The 20,795-nt window shown below is 42.6% G+C and overlaps 1 protein-coding gene across 1 annotated transcript in view; it reads right to left on the bottom strand.

Annotated features, from left to right (window-relative positions):
* Positions 1-20,795, bottom strand: part of atrnl1a (attractin-like 1a) — a 197,228-nt gene that overhangs the window by 138,563 nt on the left and 37,870 nt on the right. Inside the window, 9 exon segments of the mRNA XM_069144142.1 lie at positions 5,026-5,217; positions 5,693-5,984; positions 7,789-7,970; positions 10,473-10,605; positions 11,472-11,588; positions 12,037-12,155; positions 12,366-12,443; positions 13,177-13,388; positions 14,887-14,971. Of these exon segments, the coding sequence (XP_069000243.1) occupies positions 5,026-5,217; positions 5,693-5,984; positions 7,789-7,970; positions 10,473-10,605; positions 11,472-11,588; positions 12,037-12,155; positions 12,366-12,443; positions 13,177-13,388; positions 14,887-14,971 (1,410 nt within the window).

The raw sequence follows: 20,795 nt of genomic DNA, 5'->3' as shown, positions 1-20,795 counted from the left end.
TGTTTGTTTTTAGTCATGAAATATGTTTTCCGGCCCCCGGAGAAATACAGGCTCCACCCGAAAAGGACATTTACTTCCAGAAACAGCCTGCAGCGATAATGCCATGTAGTGGCAGAAGGTGCAGCTAAATCTTTGGTGTTGTTAACTAAAATCTAAAGCCTTGTAAAGCCTCAGGGCGCGCACACACACACACGCACACACACACACACACACACACACACACACACACACACACACACTCTTACTCCCCTTTCCTCGTCCTCCTCCACCCCGAGTCGACAAGACTTCGTAAAGGCAATAACCTCTCTTAATTCTTTCCATGTGGAACACAGATGAAGCCAGATAATTGGAAATGCTATTAAAAATAGAAACGGCTCAGGCACGGAGAAGATAGGAGGTAAATTATATTATCTACCCAAACCACTGTTATGTAAGCCAACATCCAGGGTCTTAGCGTTTTGCTGGAATTTTTTTTTCCTTCTTCTCCAACTTCTCTGTGAACTGCTTCCTACTTGTGCCATTCGGTGTCCTCGGGGCCCCGTTTCATCATGTTTGTGGCATTCATGCTGATGCCTTGAAATATTTGATCCATTTGCTCTCTCTGATTTTGACACGTCTCACAAATGGATTGCAGTCTGGAGCCGCAAATGCACCCTGCGATGAGTGTTCGGGGAGGCCGTCTGTGCGCAGAGATTAACTCGGCGTCGGGATGTATTTTAAGGAGTGCAGGCGGTCGCGTCGAGGCTCCGAGTGTTTTCTCATCTCTCTTACAATCACTCACACTGGTGGTAAAGAAGGAAAACCAGGTGAGAGTGATGTCGTGCTCCTGACTTGCAATTCTGAAAGCTACGTCCACTAATACACCATCCACCATAACAAGCTTATTCAGCTGGTTTGGGTGGAGCTCAGCTATGTGGGGGAAAAAAAAAAAAAAAAGGAACTTTCATTTGGTCAAAGTAGCTCTCAGAGGAAAAAAGGTTGATTAAACGTTACTAGCAGGTCTGTGACAAAACTCTTGAAGAGGAAAAAATCGAATTAATAAAATTATTGTTTGTGTATTCCCTAAAACATTAGTTCCATTATTGTCCAAAAACTATGAAAAAATCATTAGGAACTGATGTGGAATGAGATTGAATGACATATATATATATAAATAAATGATTTTGGGCTTAAATGTACATCTTTATTTTTGTATTATCTGCAGGGTTTCTGTCAACGTCATGTGAATGAAAATGAACAGAAAATAGATCCGTGTAGTAAACTAGGTCAAATCCAAGAGGACGTGAGTTTGCATCTTCACCGCTGACTGAAAACTTTTCAAGCGTTTAAAGTGTCAACAAGCGAACATTAAGCTACAGCACATCCCACAACCTTAAAATGAAACATAACATCCACCACACAGGAAAAATAAATAGTTCTTCCTTTCCATCACCCTCCCGACATGCACGCCTCGGCTGAAATCAGGATATTAGTCGTCGTCATTGACAGATATAACCGAGAGGATATCTGAACACGGCAGATGACGAATGTTTTGAGGAAAATATCTGTTGCTGCAAAAAAAAAAAAAAAAAAAAAAAAAAAACAGGACTGCTTGTTCATGCTGGGGGAATTTTCACCTTATCAAAAATTCTCCTCAGCACAATCGTCTCGGCGCCACGTTCACTTCAGCGGCTCTGATATTCTCGGTGTCCCCGGATAGCTCGTATATATCGTCTGGCTTCATCTCGTGTAATCCATTTGCTGCTACAGTACTTTGACAGTTAGCATCGCCGAAGCCAGTAGCACGCAGATCTGCGAGCCTCCCATACATAATACATCAAGTGTGGGAGCCATAAGCTGCCTTCCACTTCACTTTTTCTCCCAAACAGCAGATAGACACCATGTGGAATATAACACACACACACACACACACACACACACACACACACACACACACACACACACTTCTTGTGAAGATTGCCTCTGAGAAAATAAGGCCATTTCTCTGCGCAGCAAAAAACCAATATCAGCTTCGACAACATAGCCATCATCTGGCCAATGTGTGTGTGTGTGTGTGTGTGTGTGTGTTATGTGGACGACAAAATACACACAGCAAAGTGGCCGAAAAATTAGAAACTCCTGTGCACTGTAATCTAATACACTCGCTGCTAAATCTCATCTTTGCGCTTTCAATTGTTGCTGATTCTCCTCGTGGTCTTTTTGTTTTGAGCCTGTGGTTTGTGGTCATTTTGTTATTTTGACCTGAATCACACCGGCGGATGATTTCACATTTTGCTCCTCATACAAGTAATATGGAACAGTTGGGTGATCGGCGGAGGCAAAACGTGAAATAGTCACGCCGCTTCAGTACAGCTAAACGTGAGATAGCCACGCTTCGCGCTGTCTAGGCGTGAAACTCAAAGTGCTGCACTAAAGTACATCTTTCAAAATCCCTTCGTGTCCTTCAACACTCTCCGTTGAAAAGCTTCTGGAAGCAGGTCAACCTGCGTTTTCCAATATTATTGGGTTTCAACGGAGACCTGAGGTCTCGTGATGAACACACCGACATGACCTTGTGCCAGCCACTTGTCACATTTATTAAATGCTAGTTTCTCTTCTTGTCGGGCCGTTTTTCTCCTTCGGTATTGATTTATCCGTTGTTCAAATGTGCATTACGGCAAATGAATGCTGATTTTCCTGCTGCTGATCTACAAGGACTTTAGAGGTGGCTGTTCTGAGTTAAGAGCTCCCAGTTTGAAATCCCTGCAGTCGTTCTCCACTTTTAAAAGCAGCAGATGTTTTTGTGTATCGCCGCGTCCACTGACAGGATGGATGTGGGATGTGTCTTCAAAGAACAGTTACACTTCCATCCACATTTACAGATGCCAAACACATAAAAAACAAAAACAAAGTAAGCCCCCAAAAAAAAGAAGCTGTTTCAAAGCAGAACAATTAGGCTCAGATTGAAAAATCTGAGCTTGCTGATAAAGAAGCTCCAAAAGAACGTCCAAATTGGACATCTGGGGCTTCACTGAAGATAATCATTTCAAGACATGGTGCTGAGGAGTTTGCCGTTAGCCTCCAGCCAAAACGGGAAAGACACACAAAGCCTGCGGCCAAATCGATCTGATAAAGAAACAACTCGGTTCAAACTTGAACTTCAGACGAGCCGTCGTCTTCTGTGGATCCTGCAGGTCCTCGCTTCCAAAAACAACACACGATTATTCCATAAAGAACAGAAGCGAAGCCGAACGTTACGCAAGAAAACGATAACCAAAGCGTGACGGATGTGAAAAGTAAAATATGTCATATTTTTACATTACGTGCTGCGCTTTGAGCAACAAAAAAACAGAACAAAAAAAACCTCCTACACACCTTCTGCCACCAAACGGAGATGTGAATAATAACAGAGCGCAAAGGAGAAAGTGCCATTATGTAAGCATTGAAGGTAAAAACCGAAAGGAGGGAAAACAATCTGGGCTCGCTAACCGAAGGCTGGAGAGCCGTCTGCAGTCAGACGAGTGGCAGCAGCAAGGAATAATAATCACCCGTCACAAGACACATAAATATCAACGCTATTTGAAGCTCTTCCTTTCACTTTTCGACTATTTGTCAAACAAATGACAGAAAACAACAATAAAAAGTTTTGTCTGTTTGATTATTATTTTTTTTCTACCAGAACTTTGTTGAATGGCAGAATAATACTTAACCTGAACTTTCGCAAAAATAAATAAACCGGTGAACACCACGGGAAGCGCCGAGGCGTTTCTGAGTGACGGTCAACGTTTCAAGAGGGGGCGGAGCTTCACCGTCCGGACAAGAAGACGCGTCCGGTTCAGGAGACACCAGCTGGGTTTTTCTTTGTGCACCCGTTAAATTCGTCCCCCAGAGTCAGACTGTCAACACCGAGTTCTACCGGGAACTTTCTGAGGCGTCTGAGGGGAAAAAAAACGTTCGCTGCAAACCACCTGAACAGTGTCACCATGGCAACAGGGTTCTCTCTCTCTTCTTCTTCTTCTTCTTCTTCTTCTTCTTCTTCTTCTTCTTTCTGTTGCTCAATAATTCGTCACAAGTTTCAGGTTTTGCTTCGGGCCATAAAAAGTATGTGGAACTCGGATGCTGGTTTCGATGAAGCGTTGAAACTTGGAGGACTTTCTCATGACGGTTACAGCTTCTCTGTATGTATATGTGCGAATATAAAGTGTAGATAAAGTGTATATAAAGTGTAGATAAAGTGTATATAAAGTCTATATATTAGTATATAACTGCTCGTCATTTTTGTAAACAATTTCCCTCGTTCTTTCTCCGGTGAGGTGCAGGATTTTTTTTTTGAAATCCCAATAAATGTTGGTAGAAATGTCCTTTTTAGACAGCGAACGCTCAGCAGCACTCAGAGAGGTGAAGCCGACAAGCTGCTCCGTCCCGGGGGGGGAGGAGGGAGGGGGAGAGGGGTGGAGGGGGAGAGGGGAGGGAGAGGGGGGGAGAGAGGGGGGGGTAGTATGAGAGGAATGTTAAGAGACGGCAGCAAGGACTTCATATGGAGTCCGTTGTGTGTCATTGTAGATGATCGATTTTCTGCCCTGTAGCTACAGGAGAGGTGGCGGGAGTGTGTGTTCGTGTGTGTGTGTGTGTGTGTGTGTGTGTGTGTGTGTGTGTGTGTGTGTGTGTGTGTGTGTGTGTGTGTGTGTGTGTGTGTGTGTGTGTGTGTGTGTGTGTGTGTGTGTGTGTGTGTGTGTGTGTGTGTGTGTGTGTGTGTGTGTGTGTGTGTGTGTGTGTGAGGGGTCGTCCTGACTGCTGATAGGAGAGGGATCGATGGGAGTCTGTAATGACTCCACACGCCGGACTCCGGTCGCCTCATCAAAGATTTGAGGGAACGTAACGTTTTCTTCTCTGCAGCGTCCACCTCACCGCATCGAACTCAAACAGCTGATATAAACCGAGATAAATGATAATAACACTTGAATATCTGTGTTGTTTTAAACCAGCGGTTCCAGCTGTCACGTGAATAAAGAGCATCGTTTGGGAGGATTGAAGCCAGAGTCTCACCGGTGCAGTCCTGAGTCTGCCACTCCAGACACTGGCCGTAGGGGAAGGAGATGACGTAGGCCGAGGAGTCGACGCAGCGCTGAGCGTTGCTGCACCACATGCACTCCATCGCCTGGCTGGTGCAGTTGGCGCAGCTGTCGCGCAGAGCGCAGGGCGTCTTGCAGGGACGGACGCTCTGACTCTGAGGACTCCCTGGACAACGGGAGACACGGACAAACGCGGGAAAATGAACAAAGCGAACTCAAACGAGACGAGCTGAATTTTTTGGCTGTTTTATTTCCTCGTTCAGGGATTTCAGTTGATTTTTCATCTCAATGCTTTTTATGTGTTTGATCGTTTCATGAGTTGCACCGAACAGCAAAGGGTAAATTCAGCTTCAACTTTTATTTACTTTAACTTCTCAGTTTATTCATCAAAAAGCAGAAAAATGTTACTTTTTTTTTTTTTTTTTGAAGAACTGTGATTAATCAAGTTCACATTTTTCCTCTGATGCGAACTAACTGACTTCTTGATGTTTTTTTCATGGAAGTTTCAACACGGTTCGATATGTTTCTTTTCTTTCTTTTTTTATCATCTCTCTTGAGAAAAACCTCCAAATATAAGTCTGCGCTCCGATTTATTTCTACAACCGTTTCCTCTCTCTGTTCTCCGCTCACTCTTTTCTCACCGGCAGGTTTCTCACAGATCAGGCCGTCGGTGGTGGCGGTGCACGGGTTGGCTTTGAGGCCGGCCGTCTGCGCTCGCTCCAGGTAGGCGCAGAAACCCGAGTCGCTGGGCTCTCCGGGTAACCAGCGCAGGCTGGTGTTGGTGAAGGGCGACGCGTCCTCCCAGCCCCAGTACGACACGTTGATCTTCCTCAGGCCGACCCACGGAGACAACGTCTGCAGCGGGACGAGGGGCGGAGACGCCGTTTCACTCGGGACTGAATCTGTGGGTCGGTCGGTCCGAACGGGGGAATCCTGAAATTCAGTGACCGTAATTCATTAATAGTGAAATGTAAAAGTATTGTTGCTCTACAGGTTACGACAGTCACGTTATCAGTTTCAGTTCAAGTGTATTAACCCTAACCCGATTCTTCAAGATGTTCTTTAAAATAAGGAGAAAATGAAAAGATTAAAGCTGCAGATCGACCAGAGAAATCCTGAATAAACTCCTGATTTGATCCTTTTTCATTGTTTCGATTTGTTTTAGAAACAAAAAATTTAAATAATGAGCTGTTGCATGTAGTTCACGTGTGTTACCTAAAAACAGCAGCGTGAAGAAAGAAAACCCTCGATGCTCAAATAGAAGAAGTCTCCTTTTGCCAAGAAAAGTGTTGTTTTACATAAAAGTGGATCCTAAATTAAACCTGCTCTGAACTACTGTAATTGTTATAAAAGCAGAAACTAATTGAGGATTTTCTAAAGAGACCTTTAATTATAGCAGCTGCCTGAAGTGGAGTTCAGTGAACACTTCATTTGTTCAATAATGGAGATGAAAGGAAGTTTTTTCTCACCGCCGTGATCTATTTCATGAAAACACTTCAGGTTCACAAAAAAAGCTTGTGAAACTATATTTACACCAAAGTAAGTGTGTATTCATGCATGTTTGAACATATTTTACCATCCAGGTTCAGAAATAATTCCACATTCGCAGATTATTAAGACTTAAAAAAAAAAAAAAGCACCTCTGAAATATCACGGTGAGAAGTTCCTGTCCGATATTAGTTTGAACATCAATGTGCTTTCATTTTTTTTCCACATCACAATCGGAGTCGCTGACGTAAACAAATATTGATGCCGTCAGAAAAACGCTCTTTTATTGACGAGTGGCCGTTAAACACTCACGTGATTAAATATCACCGTTTTTTTATGAGCTCGCCAACACCCGTTCCTCGTCTTCTACTAATAAATAACTTTATATTTACGATGTTCAGGTAACACGTTGTAAAGGCGTTTTATAATAAATCAAACTGTTATTGTGTATATTATTGAGTCGCAGCATATCAGTCCAATTGTCTGTAAATCAACGCGACGGTATTTCAGTCACTGAATAAAAGGCCGCTGAGCTGCAGTTGCGTTCAGGTACAGCTGGTAAATGTGAGTTGCTATAAATGTAAATAATGTTTGTTTCTTCCCCTTATTTTCATTATAAATCAGCCTGACAAGATTAAAGTATTGAAGAGTAGTTCAAAAGTTCATGGTGGCTGTTTTTTAGTTATTTTTTTCATAAAATTATAATAGTGCTCACATATTGCATTAAAATGGCCTTGAACGCATCTTAGCCCTGCATGGAAACAGCAATAAGAGCTGAAGAAACCCACCTTTTCTTTTTTAAAGATAAATAATCACATCAAAACAGGGCAACATAAGCATGTTTATTCATAAACTAAATGCATACAGATGAAGTATTTATGCTACTTATTGCTTATTTTAGATTTGAACTCCGTTTCATTTTATGCATTTTATCTGTTATCTTAGTTTCTTTTCTATATTTTGAAATGTGCCTTTATATCGATTTTTATGTGAAACAGTGCATGTAATGTTCTTGCCCTTTGAGCTGCATTTCTTGTATGAAAGGTGCAATAAAAGCAAAGTTTATTATTATTATTATTATTGTTACTTTTTGTCAGCTCAAACATGTCTAAAAATTGGATTTGATATCATAAATGACGACAGAAGTCACAGAACTTGCGAGGCCGGAAAGCGGTGGCCTGAATACTGAAAAGCTTGAGGAGAGAGTTTCTTCCTGCAGGACAGAGTTTGTGGAGAGTTTCTGACCCACCTGCTCTCGCAGCTTCTGCAGCTCCTCCAGAACAAAGTTGACCTGCTTGTCTGTGAGCAGCGAGGCGATGTTTCCTCCCAGGTTCTTGCAGTAGTGCTGAGCGTTGTCGTAGCTCTCCCTGCTGGAGTTGATCCTCAGGCAGGCGTCCCCGACGTGATGCCAGCCCTCCCCGCACAGCTGGCCTGCACACGCACGTACAAATATTTAGCAATTTAGTCACGTTAATTTGACGTTTCGCTTTATAGTGTTTAGCATGTTAGGGTGTGAGCAGATAGCACGCTAACATGCTGATGTCATTTTAGCGTGTAGCTACGATGCCGGCAGGAAGCAAACAATTAGGATGTAAACAATGGGGGGGGGGGGGATTCGTATAAATAAATACCGAACCAACTTTAGATGCTGATAATAATTGATTTATGTTGTTATTTTTTTTATCAGATCACCAAATTCTTTTCTTAGTACACAACTGAATCATCTGTTTTATTCTCGTGGGATTAAAAAAAAAAAAAAAAAAAAAATCTGAGCGTGAAAACACTCATTGTTGTTATCGGGGTCACGGCGGCGTCTTGTGGGAAACGTTATAACAGGAAAGGCCGTTCAATTAACCAGGATGAAAGAGAAGAAGGAACGAAGTCTTTCTGCCTCCGCTTGAGCACCGTTGTTTATTTTTGGTCTGCGGGACTGATTACGTTCACAAGACCCATAATGGTTTCCATCACCAACCTTTCATGCTTCCAGAAAAGAAAATACCTGCTTTGCTTTATTATTATGATTATTTTCTTTTTTTTCTCGGGGCAATAATGGACCAGAACAGGAGGAGAAAGACCATGATGGAGGGAGTGGAAAGAAAATAGAGGAGTGGAACATAAATAGAGAGCTTCGGTTACAGTCTGTATAAAAGTAAAGATAAACATGTCAGGCAGTTTAGGATAATTAGTCATAAACATGATGTCTATAGGGGAGAAAAAAAAAAGAGCCTGTCTGCTATGAATACTCCAACTTCTCTTATGGCCACGCTGAACAGGAAATATGAATATGAAATATATGAACAGACAGAAAACACACTTTGTTTCCTGACTCGCTCATAAAGACATGTTCATCCTGATCAATACTTCCAGATCAAATATCGGCTTAAAGCGACAGGACGTCGATTACGTGCCGACAAGCCGTCAAAGACTCGGTGGAGTCAAACAAGATGCCAAATTTGGAGCCGTTTGTTTCAACACATTTCTCAGTATTTGGATGATAAAGGAGATCTGTAGCAATCACGGCTGCAAAAACGCCGCGTTCCAGATGTTGTACTTGTGTTCCAGATGTTGTACTTGTGTACTAACACTCACTATTTTGAGTACATAAGTACAGAAACATGCAGTAGCGGGATGATGATGCACTCAAAATGCCCCCAAACAAGAAACATCTGGTCACTTTCCACCCTGAACGGTCGCCATCTCGGCTACGTAGAGGAAAGGGGGGCGGAGCCACCGCCGGAAAGGATTTTCAAATTAAAAGCATCTGAGGAAGCTGCAGCCGTTCCTGTCCCACAGCTAAGTTTTCCTTAACAACTGGAAATAAATTGAAAATAAACAGGAAATAACAAGAGATAGAAGCGTTGACGGTGCTGATAAAAGGAGAATATGTTTCATATATTTTCTTCTGGGCAGATTGTTTTGTTTTTCCTCAGTATGAAATTATGGTGCTATTTAGACTTTTTTTTTTTTGCCCAGCTTGAGAACAAAACCACCATTTTCCGGAGTCCTACTATTCCCTCCCCGGTCTCTCAGCACAACATCAGAGCCCGCTAACGCTTCATGTTCGAAGCTCTACAGGGTCTGGACAGGAAAAAAAAAAAGGGGAGCAAACACAATACCATCCTCTGCTTAAAGCTACTGACGGTTCCCAAAGACCCTTTCTACACCTCAGCCGGCCCCCCGTAGCAAAGCACACCAGGATCAGTGGTGGAGGGTTGAGGGTGGAGGGTGGAGGGGGGGTTCCTTACGGCCCCTTTAAGCCTCGCTGCAGCGACAAAGTCAAACCGAGAGCAGCTTCAGCTGAAGGCGACTCGGCGGAACTTTTGCGGACTCCCATTTGTTAGTCAGCCAAAGGATCCATATTCAGAAGCATCCAGAAAACACTTCTTAATTGGCCAACTTTCCTGAAGTGTGCATCACCAACGCTGCTAATCCGCTCCGCCTGCACGCCCACACGCATCCACGAGGGTGTTTATTTGTTACACTGAGAAGAAGCAGCCAGTTCAGTGTGGCAACGAGTGTACAAAGGCCGTGTGTGTGTGTGTGTGTGTGTGTGTGTGTGTGTGTGTGTGTGTGTGTGTGTGTGTGTGTGTGTGTGTGTGTGTGTGTGTGTGTGCTTTGAAAACTAAGTATTCACTTTGAAAGTGAAGCCTCTTAATATTATGATGTCACACATTTAACCCAGAAGATCCACACTGCAGTATAAATAACAGTTTATGTAAAAAGGTGTATTCATTTTTGTTGAAAGCTCAGAGAAGAATACACAAACTCCCTTTTTGCAAAAGGCTTTTGCAAAGTCGCCAAAAAAAAAAAAAAAAAAGAAGTTTTGACGATTTAATTGGAATAAAATTAACTTAACGTTAATTAAGTCCTCTGCAAAGAGACGCAGTGTTTTCGTGCACGAGTTTCCGAGAGTGTGTGTGTGTGTCTCCTCACCGGGCAGCGCTTGACACTCCTGCTGCTGCACCTCCCACTGACAGTTGACATTCAGGGAGCAGCTCCTGCAGTTGGCCAGTCGGAAGCACTCCAGCTCCTCCCTGCGTTTACACCTGGACGGGTCTCTCACCGACTACACACACACACACACACACACACACACACACACACACACACACACACACACACACACACACACAATATGAGGAAACAATACGAGTCCGGTTAGAGATCATCATCTTCCACAGTAAACACAATAAAAGCTGCAGGAATCAATACAATGTGCAACAAAAGCTGAAAGTGAATAAAGTGGGATGGATGCCAAACACAGCATGCAAAGAGTGAGAAGAGAAATCAGTGTGAAGAAGCCGAGTGTGTCGCAATCACACTGCAGCGAGACAAATGTTTAACTTTACGACTTCAACTAAAAAGCCTTCAAAAACGTGCGTCCGTCACTGCCGCTGCTTTAACTAAAGAAAACAGTCATCTAGCAAAAAGCATGTTTTGTTACGTCAATTTTTTTTTTTTTTTTTTTTGCAGGATTTTATAAAAAAAAAAAAAAGTTTTGATCATCTCCTGTAATGTTTTAATAGTTTGTGAAAATCACATTTTCCCCAAAACTTGTAATTTTCACGCCTTGAAGCGTGTGTATTTCACATTTTGTGGATGCCGTGCACCTGCGTGTCTATTTCACGTTTTTTGGCTGTCGTGCTCCTGCGTGTCTATTTCACGTTTTTTGGCTGTCGTGCACCTGCGTGTCTATTTCACGTTTTGCCAGCGACACTGTTTTTTTTTTTTCTTTTCCGAACACCGTCTCTAATCAAAGTTGTTGGAAAAGGATGCAGTGCAAAAAAAAAAATCAATGTAAATTTATACTTTACATTCACCCCAATTTCAATATAACCTGAGGGGCTGCTCTGACCTCTGACCTCAAGCCCCAACCCCCCTCCCCCTTCCCCACCCGCATGCCCTTAACAGGAAGTGTGAAATAATACACACATGTCCCCTCCTCCTGGCTCCGTGCTTCCACAAGCTCAGCTGATGTTCAGACAACATGGATGGAGGGGGAGACAGAGACAGAGCGCCACCATGCTGCTGGGCCAGCTCCAGAGTCAGCTAGCAGAACGACAGACACACACACACACACACACACACACACACACACACACACAGGTTAATGTTTAAAAAACACACACACAGAGAGACAGTGACAGCACAGTCAGGATTAAAACAAGAGAAAGAGACAGAAACACAATGAAGTACAACAAATAATTCATCACATCTTTAAATTTTCCAAATTCCTGATTTCCTCTTCAGATTTCTTATTCTTGCGCAACTTTTGAGCCAAAATGTCTTTTAATGAATGAAATAAATGTTTGCGTCACATTCATGTCCCCCAGATGACAAATCCTTTTGATTTCAAATATTCTTACGACCTTTTCCTCTGAGTGTCATCGAACAGACAAAAACTTTTACACTTCATGTTATTTATTCTATGAAACAGCTTCGGGAGTGAAGACCAGATTTTTTTTTCCTGGTTATCGGTGTTTGAGTGAAGACGTACCACGGTGCAGTTGCTGGAGGCGGAGATGCACTTCCTGTCCTCGCACCACTGACAGCCTCGCGTGTTGGCCGTGCAGCTGGCGCAGTCCGAGAAGCGGAAGCACTGCTCGTCTGTGCTGTCTGGAGAAAAACTCACAATAATAAAATATATTTCAACCGAGCGGGTCGAAGCTTTGTTCGGTCTTCTTCCCGTTAACGTGGACATTAAGTTGGAGGGTGTCAGTTTGCATCGGTGGAGCGTTTCTGGTGTTCGTCATGTGGTTCCCGTCTTCAGGTCGTGTAAACTATCACGTAAAGCGCCATATTTGGATGCGATAATCAGGCACTTACACTCGGAGACGGAAAAGGCGTTCTGGTTCGTTTCACTCTGCTCGTGTTCAACGTGTTCTGCTGTGTTTTGTTTTTTTCCTAGAATAAACATACGTGAGATTAGAGCAGCGGCCGATCGGTTAATCTGTCGTCAGAGAAGTTAAACAAAAACACCTGTAACATTTTTGAAAAGCTGTTAGAGCAGCAAGTCAAGTTACAAGTTACAAGTTACCTCGAATGCATCTTCAGCCACTGATTTATTTCCCCAAAGAATAAAAATCAACTGCAGGCTTTTTACTTATTTATTCATACAGTTGTTTCTGTTACATAATCTTCACGTGATTATGCACTTTTTCTGCATATTTCATATTTTAATGTGATATAGAAATGCACATAAATGCCTGAAATTCATGAACACATGATTTGGATTTTTAAAAAAAGCTTCTACATGTAAAAACCGCTGCTGTGCTCCTCTAATTCAGTCCGTCCGTGTGGACTCGTGCTTGTACTAAAAAAAGTGACATTAAAAAGCGTTTTTTCATAATTACTTTCTCGTTAAAGCTGCAGTGAAGCGGCCGGAGGCAGAATACCTGCAACCGCCTCGTCCGTCTACATCTGCTTCACGCTCGTCCTAATTACTTTAAAATGAGGTAGTTGTTGCAGCGTTGACCTTCTGGTCCTGTAATTACGGCACGCAAACAAACTTCAGAAACCCGAAGCCTGCGGAACGATCGCTATTATCATGAAATAATACGACTTTTGGGAGTTGACATTGGAAATGTTTGAGGGAGAACCAGAGAGGGTCAGTAGGGGGCAGTAAGGAGCGACCTACCGGGTCGTGCGGGGCAGAACGGAGCCGGAGAACCGTGGTCGGGCGGTTTGGGCTCCCAGAGGACGCAGCCGCTGTCGACCCAGTGGCATCGGAGGCCGGGCCCGGCGGCGGCGCACAGAGTCGGGCTGGAAAAGGCCCGGCAGGACGGAGGCGTGTAGGCCAGCACGTCGTTCAGGAGCACGCCGGAAAAACCTCCGAAGACGTACATGGAGCTGCAGGAGGAGACGATTATAAACACAAAGTGGAGAAAATGGAAACGTGGACGTAAAAAGTCAAAGCGCGTCTTCATAAGAGACGAAAGACGGTCGAAGAAGCTTTGAAAAAAAAAAAAACTTGACCTTTGGTATGCCGGGGGGAAGGAAGGGGTTTGAAGCTGGCCCTTTTGGAAAACTTCAAAGCCGACATTTTCCTTGTGCTCAAAGCCGACTTTCTGACGGGTAAAACGGTGTCGAAGGGTCAGAACGTCGTTTTGGAGTTCAGCAATAAGTCGAGCAGGAAAACTTTTTACAGTTTTACTTTCTAATAAAACGTCTCGTAGTCTTTTACTGTACGGGACGGATGCAAACAGTGTATTTAGCAAAAAAAATAAATAGCTGCAGTCTGCATTGTAAAAGTAACACAGGGATAAATATAAGCCTTGATGTAATGAATATAAGTGGATGTATAGTGTGTGTCTATATAGAGAAAGTCGCTGACAGAGAAACAGCCCAGATATAGGCAAAGAGGTGAGGCGGGCGAGACACAGAGGAAGTTGAGAGGCTGAGTGAAGCCGGAGGGAGGGAGGGAGTAAACCCAAAACTAAATATAACATCGACATCAATCCATAAAACAATCTGCACAACAAAGCCGTAACCAGTGAAAGTGGAGAGGCGGAGAGGAAAGTCAACGGAGACGCTCAAAACTTGGGAGGACGCGGCGTGATGACATCAAGGAAATGTAAAAATGTGCCGAGGAATAACGCGTCATGAATAAGTGTGTCGTGTTGGCATGAATGTAATTGAGCAGGAAGGTGAGTTATAATATTTCACCGATGGAGCATCGCTGTTGAATTCACTGTCGAGGAGTCCACGAGCCAGAAAGATGCGTTTCAAATGACGTTCTTCCCTTAATACACTAATTAATTCCCTATATACACTAAAAATACCCTTAGTACACTAATAATACCCTTAGTACACTAATAAATACCATTGGTACACTAATAAATACCCTTAATACACTAGAAATACCCTTAGTACACTAATAAATACCATTAGTACACTAATAATACACTTAGTACACTAATAAATACCATTGGTACACTAATAAATACCCTTAATACAGTAAAAAAAAATACCCTTAGTACACTAATAAATACCATTAGTACACTAATAATATCCTTAGTACACTAATAAATAGCCTTAGTACACTAAAAATACCCTTAGTACAGTTAGTACACAAAAATACCCATAGTACACTAATCAATACCCTTAGTACATAAAAAATACCCTTAGTACACTAATAAATAACATAAGTACACTAAGAAATACATCCCAATTGTATACATAGTACATTTACACTTTTTCACACTTCATCCTGCTACTTTTAGTGTTTCTTCATCAAAATCCTTGAGTGTTATTATTTAAATACTGCAGCAAAAAAAAAAAATCAGTGGATTTTTAATTTGTATTTTTCCAGATGCCGTCTGGCAGTGATGAACTCTGGGAAACTCACCCGTTGCTGACCACGGCGGCGTGTCCGAAGCGGTTGGCGTCGCGGTGCAGCGCCGGTCGGGCGAGGACGCTCCACTCGTCACAGGCTGAGGACGAACACACAAACAGGTTCACGCTCCTTTTAAAATACAACAATGTTTGCGTGGCTTCTTTGACCGCATGATTAAATGCACTCCATCGTTCCAGTTTTATTTTTGCATGACATTGAAAGTACCAGCAGGAAGAAGGAGAACCAGAAGGAAAGGACCAGCAGACACAGCTGACCCACGGTTCAACCCCTTCCCCCAATTTCATAAAGAACTCATTATCCTAACCTTTTCACATCAAATTATGATGATAGGGAGAAGGTACGGGGAGATAATCTGGGAGATGACTTCATAAAACACTTCATAGCACCAAATATCATCATAAAGCCGCCGCCTCCTCTGCTGCTTCCTCCAGTTATCACTCAGCTCTGTGTATTCTACTATTTGGATTTTACAACTCTCTGATGTTTTAATGACCGCTTCGCACTCCCATTATATTAATATGGAAATGACTGTCTGTGTGTGTGTGTGTGTGTGTGTGTGTGTGTGTGTGTGTGTGTGTAAATGTGCCATTTAGCCGTGCGAGCCTTTTTCCCGTGAACACAAACGGAGCCGGCGGAGTCGCGGACGGCAGGTTGCTAACGGCCTCGTTAAGCGGTGTTGTTAATTGGGGAGCGCTTGTTTAAGAGGGAGGGGACGCGGCAGAGGACACGATGATGGGATGGAAGGAAAGGGGGTGTGGTTTCAATCGGCGCCGAGAGCAGCGAGTTCCTGACTGGTGGAGTCCGTCGTTGTAGCTTCTGACCGGTGAAACAGAACTTTGACAGCAGTTCTGCCTGCGAGACGAAACTCGGGGAGAAAAAGTCTCCTATTTAAACTCTGCAATATTTTCGGGATCAGAAGCTGCGCTGAAAGTATCGCACCGAAGTTTCAATCAAAAGTGGCTTCATTAACAAACATAACTCCTCATTTACTAGACTTTGTTAGTGTGCGTCCAGTCGGTCTGTGTTGAATTAACGTGAATTATTAAACAGCATCTGAAGCTTCTTGAATTCCTGCAAATTTTTGGGGTAAAATAAAATGAACAAAATCAATTAAAACTCCTTAAATTACATCACAATTTTTGGAGAAAATCCTTTTTGATCGCAACAAATCACAAAAACAACTCATGAAGAGGCTGATTTAAGAATGACATCATTAAACCGATGAATGATAACGAGCAGACACGGGTTTTAAAAGTTGACTTGCGAGGCTGAATCAGCTGTTCCACATCTGCTGCCAACACCAGATATTTTCACGTCAGTCTGGGGAGTTCAGTCTGCGATCTCCTCGCAGGCGCAGCTGTTTTGCCAGCTAAACTTTAATATAACCTGAATCAAATTGGCACCTCTGCTCAGGTAATCCTCACTCAGCTGCAGGTGTGCACAGCGAGGAAATATCAGAAATCTATCTGAAGCCTGCTGAAACTTTTTTTTTTTTTTTTAACTTCTGGCACTCTGAGCACTGAAATAAGCTTCAGGTCTGCTGGGAATTAGACAAAGAGTCCCAGTTATCTCTGATGTGGAGCAAAGGCTGACATCCACTTTCTTTTTAAGAGACAATTAGTTGTTTTTAGTTTTAAAAGTATTTCCTTTTTACAAAAATAACACCTGAAGTTCTGTATTTGGACACATAATCAATCATGTAATGAACAGTTGAGGATGCAGTTTGCTTTGTTTCTTGGAATCTGAGGATTTAAAATTATCTCAGATTTTGAAGATAGATTCAAGAAGCTGATTGGAAACCTGACAATACGACGTCCCGCCCACCGATATCTGTAACCTGACTGCACCGCAGGCCTGTCAATCAAAGAGACACGCCCCCAAAAACAGGTCTTCTTGAATCTTCTTTTCTAATGAATGAGGGATTATTTTCAGATGGACCTCCAGAAAACTAATAAGAAGGAGTGACTTTAGCTAACAACACCGAGATAACTGATGGACACATTTTATTCACTTTGGATTTGATGAGAGAAGTTGAATGGGAGTCTATGGAGCCGGAGGCTTTTTGGAGCCGACCTCTAGTGGCACTCGCTGGTATTGCAGCTGAAGACACTTCTGGATCAGAACCATTTTTCAGAAGCTACGAACACTTTTATATCCAGTGTATGCACTGCACGTTATTTAGTGTTTATGCTTTTGTTACTAACATCATAAACAGATCGTGTGCTGCATTGTAATGATTCATTCATGACAATAAGGAGCACTGCTGTGATGATGAGGTTTCAGATTTCTGACCTCCAGTCTTCAGCTACAGATCCAAACTTAAAAAAACCCTCTAAATTAAAAATGATCACAGTTTCGGTGACTTGTGATCCCATCAGCTGGCCGGGCCGCACTTTAACCGACCACCCTGAGATTGAAGATGTCAAATTGTCCAGGGAAGGGACTGTGGGCTCGACAGACAGTTATCAGCAACACACACACACACACACGGACGGACGCACACATCAACACGGATTTTAATTTCCTTCCCGGATATGAGAAAATCTGTTAATAATGCATGGTGGGACGGAGGGAGAAATCGTGAGCCCAGATCGAAGCGGGCAGGCGGGCCGGGCTGATTGACAGTTTGATCTGATCTGCACTAATGGAGGGCTTGATGAAGAAGGCTGGGGGGAGGAGAGAGGAGGAGGAGAAGGGAGGAGGAGGGAGGAGGAGGAGGAGGAAGATCTTGAACGGCAGCCACTGTCTGCTCCTCCAATAAATCGTGGCTTCCAACATTTTCCCAAACAAGCTTCCAGCCTGCCGTGGGCCTTTCAACGGGGAGGTAGGTGTGTGTGTGTGTGTGTGTGTGTGTGTGTGTGTGTGTGTGTGTGTGTGTGTGTGTGTGTGTGTGTGTGTGTGTGTGTGTGTGTGTGAATATTTCCACGTGGATGTGTCAAGTTGGAGAGGAGTGCGTTTTTAATCAGAGTTCATCCCCCCCCCCCCCACACCAAAATCTAATTAGAAGTGTGAGGGTGGGTTGTGAGGAGGAGGAGGGGGGGAGTGGTGGGGGGGGGCAGCAGAATTAAATCCAAATGAAAAGTGCCTTCCGTGTCGACCTGAATCTACCGCGCGGCAGCAGAAGTGCAGGAGAAGCTAATAACGTCATGTCGCCTCCTCCAAGGTGAGCGCGGCAAAACAAAAACAAATTAGCGCTCCGAAAAAAAACTCCTTCCGCTCGCAGCGAGCACGGAGGCGGAGGAAGGACCGAACGAAGACGAGGCAGGATGGAGAGAAGTGACTTCCACAGGTGGAACTAATTCATTATCTCCCTGAGAGACGAGACGGAGGGCACAGGTTGGTGTTTTTTAATGAAATGAATGCTCCGTTCAAAATGTTTAAACACTACAAGGTAAACGGAAGATTCGACCAACTTCTTCTAACAGCTCAAAACTTTCTTGTTTTTTTTATCACAGCTATTAATAATTGTTTGCATTTATTTCCTTTATCCATTCTATTTGTAATCTTCTAAGAATTTAGCATGTAATAAATAACGGTAAAGCTTTTTAATTTGTATCATATACATGTGGAGACGTTACATTTACAGTTAATGTACCAATTTATTAAATAAAAAGTTACTAGTCCTATATAAAATAATAAATAATAATGTGTCTCAATGAATTAATGAGGCAACGACAAATGGAAAAATATATATATATATTTTTTTTTTTTTTGCTGAACCATTTACACTTTAAAAATGAAAAGGTTGAAAAAAAAAAATGTCAATGCAGATTTTAGGTTCTTATATTTATAAACAGTATTTTATGGAATACAAGAAAAGTATATTTCATATTTGGGTACAGTACAAAGATTAAATTAAACACTGATATTTCTTGTATTCTGCTACTGAAGAATTGAAGTTTACAGAAGTTTCAATCTTTGTGAAGAACCAAATACTTCCAGTAAGATTCAACGTTTTCAGGACTCATTTAAACAAAACAAGACACAAACTGGATTTGTTGGCACTTTTGCAATTTTTTGACTTTTAATTCTGACAATTTTAATTTCTAAGGCGCAGATCAGAGTCACTATTTGTGCCAAAAAAAATGAAGCGCCGACACGTAATCCTCTGTTTCAACGCGGTTCTTATCAACTCCACCAGAAACATGCTGTAGGTTTGATATGGCAACACTTTCATAAAGTTGTGACACGAGAATTAAAGCGGGTTTAATACTCTAATGAAAATTCTGCAGGGGAAAAAAAAAAAGGTATATTGGATTCTTTAAATGCAGGAATCAGGTAATAAATCACCGTCTTAAATTACTCAGTGTCGTCAGGAAGAAAGAAAACGAGGTGAAAACGGTAAAAGTACCTTTGAAGCTGAAAGTATTGCAGATTTGAGTTGAAGTTAGGAGACGATGAACACAACGGGGAATAAAAAAAACAGAAGAAGAAGGGTGAAAAGGAAAAAAGGCGAGCTGGGAGATATTTCCTGATTTGGCTCGGGTTTAAACTCTTTCTTAAGCTCATCATAACCCTCGGTGTGTTAAACAGTCACCGCCCGGGCCCGGCGGAGGACTTTAATTCCACATAATCCCTCTGCGGTTTACAGGAGGCGTCTGCAGCACAGCGAGGACAGAAAGAAAAAAAAAAGAGTCACATCTGAGATGAACCGCCGACCGCTCTGATAACTGATAGTTGTTGACATCTTAGACAATTCAATTAATCCATTTTCTGAAAAAAATTATGAATTAGATGCATCTCGAAATGCTCCAAACATGCTGCTCAGCTTTTTCAAGACAGATTAAGTTGTTGAGACTAAAATGGAATGAAATCAGGTGATCGACAGCAAACCTCATCATGTACAACATGTTCGAGGAAAATGCACAAGCCTGAAACAGCAGCACGATTAAAAAACATCACATCATTTCCACGTTTAACTTAAAAGAACCCAAAACAACATACGTTTATATTCAAGACAAAACCCTCAAACCGGGATATAAATTAAGATTATTATCGGAGACTGAAGAGTTTGACGCGGTTATAATGATGATGATGATGATGGAGGTCGAATCAAAACTATTTTCTTACCGTGAACTCTCTTCTAACCAACAAAAAAAAAACTAAATTGTTGAACATTTTGAGAATGTTTTTTTCTGGAGGCGCTTTAGATGAGAAGATCGAGTCAGATCAAAAAAAAAAATCCTATTTTTGTGTCTTTGTGCAGCTCGGTCAGCAGCAATGTTTTTCTCTACTCGTAGTTTCGGCTGTTTCTTCATTGTCAAAAGGTTCATTTTCATTTGGAAACTCGCACATAAAAAGCAATATAAACAAATACTTTTCCAAACAACCTCCCATCGTCCCTCCTCTGGGTTTTTTCCATGTCCGTCAGTGAGCGAGAGACGGCTGGTGGACAATAAAGTCGGAGCAGATGATGAATAAATTATGATATTTGTAAAGACAGCAGAGTCGACGGAGCGTAAAAACATCCGGAGCCATTTTGTTTTTCCAGCTCGGTCGGACGCTCTTCTTCATCATCCTTTGATTTTATTCACGAGCTTATTATCCGCATCTTCCCGACACACCTTTATTGTCTTTAGATGTTTTTCTTTCTCTCCCTAAATCCCTCCTTCATTTAGTCTTTATTTCTCTACCGCTACCTTTCCTCCGCTCCCTTATTTCATGTGATTCACCGCTTTATCTCGTCAATATCCTGCCTGATAGTGCCCCCCCTCCCCCCCCCCTCCCCCGTCACGATGCAATTTCCAGCAGGCCACTTCGATCTCGGTTATTAGACGCGTTAACTGTTCACGCCGGGAGTTTACGTGCGTCCGGGGTGATCCGATCGCGAGTGGACGGCTCTAAGTACGTCAATTCACCTCCGAAAATCACCGGGCGTCTCCAGTGACCACCTCGTTCTG

This window comes from Embiotoca jacksoni, unplaced genomic scaffold, assembly GCF_022577435.1.
Source record: "Embiotoca jacksoni isolate LCO1_2020_lvr unplaced genomic scaffold, fEmbJac1.0.p SCAF_12, whole genome shotgun sequence".
Classification (NCBI taxonomy): Eukaryota; Metazoa; Chordata; class Actinopteri; family Embiotocidae; genus Embiotoca; species Embiotoca jacksoni.
This window is presented reverse-complemented; position numbering and strand designations above follow the sequence as displayed.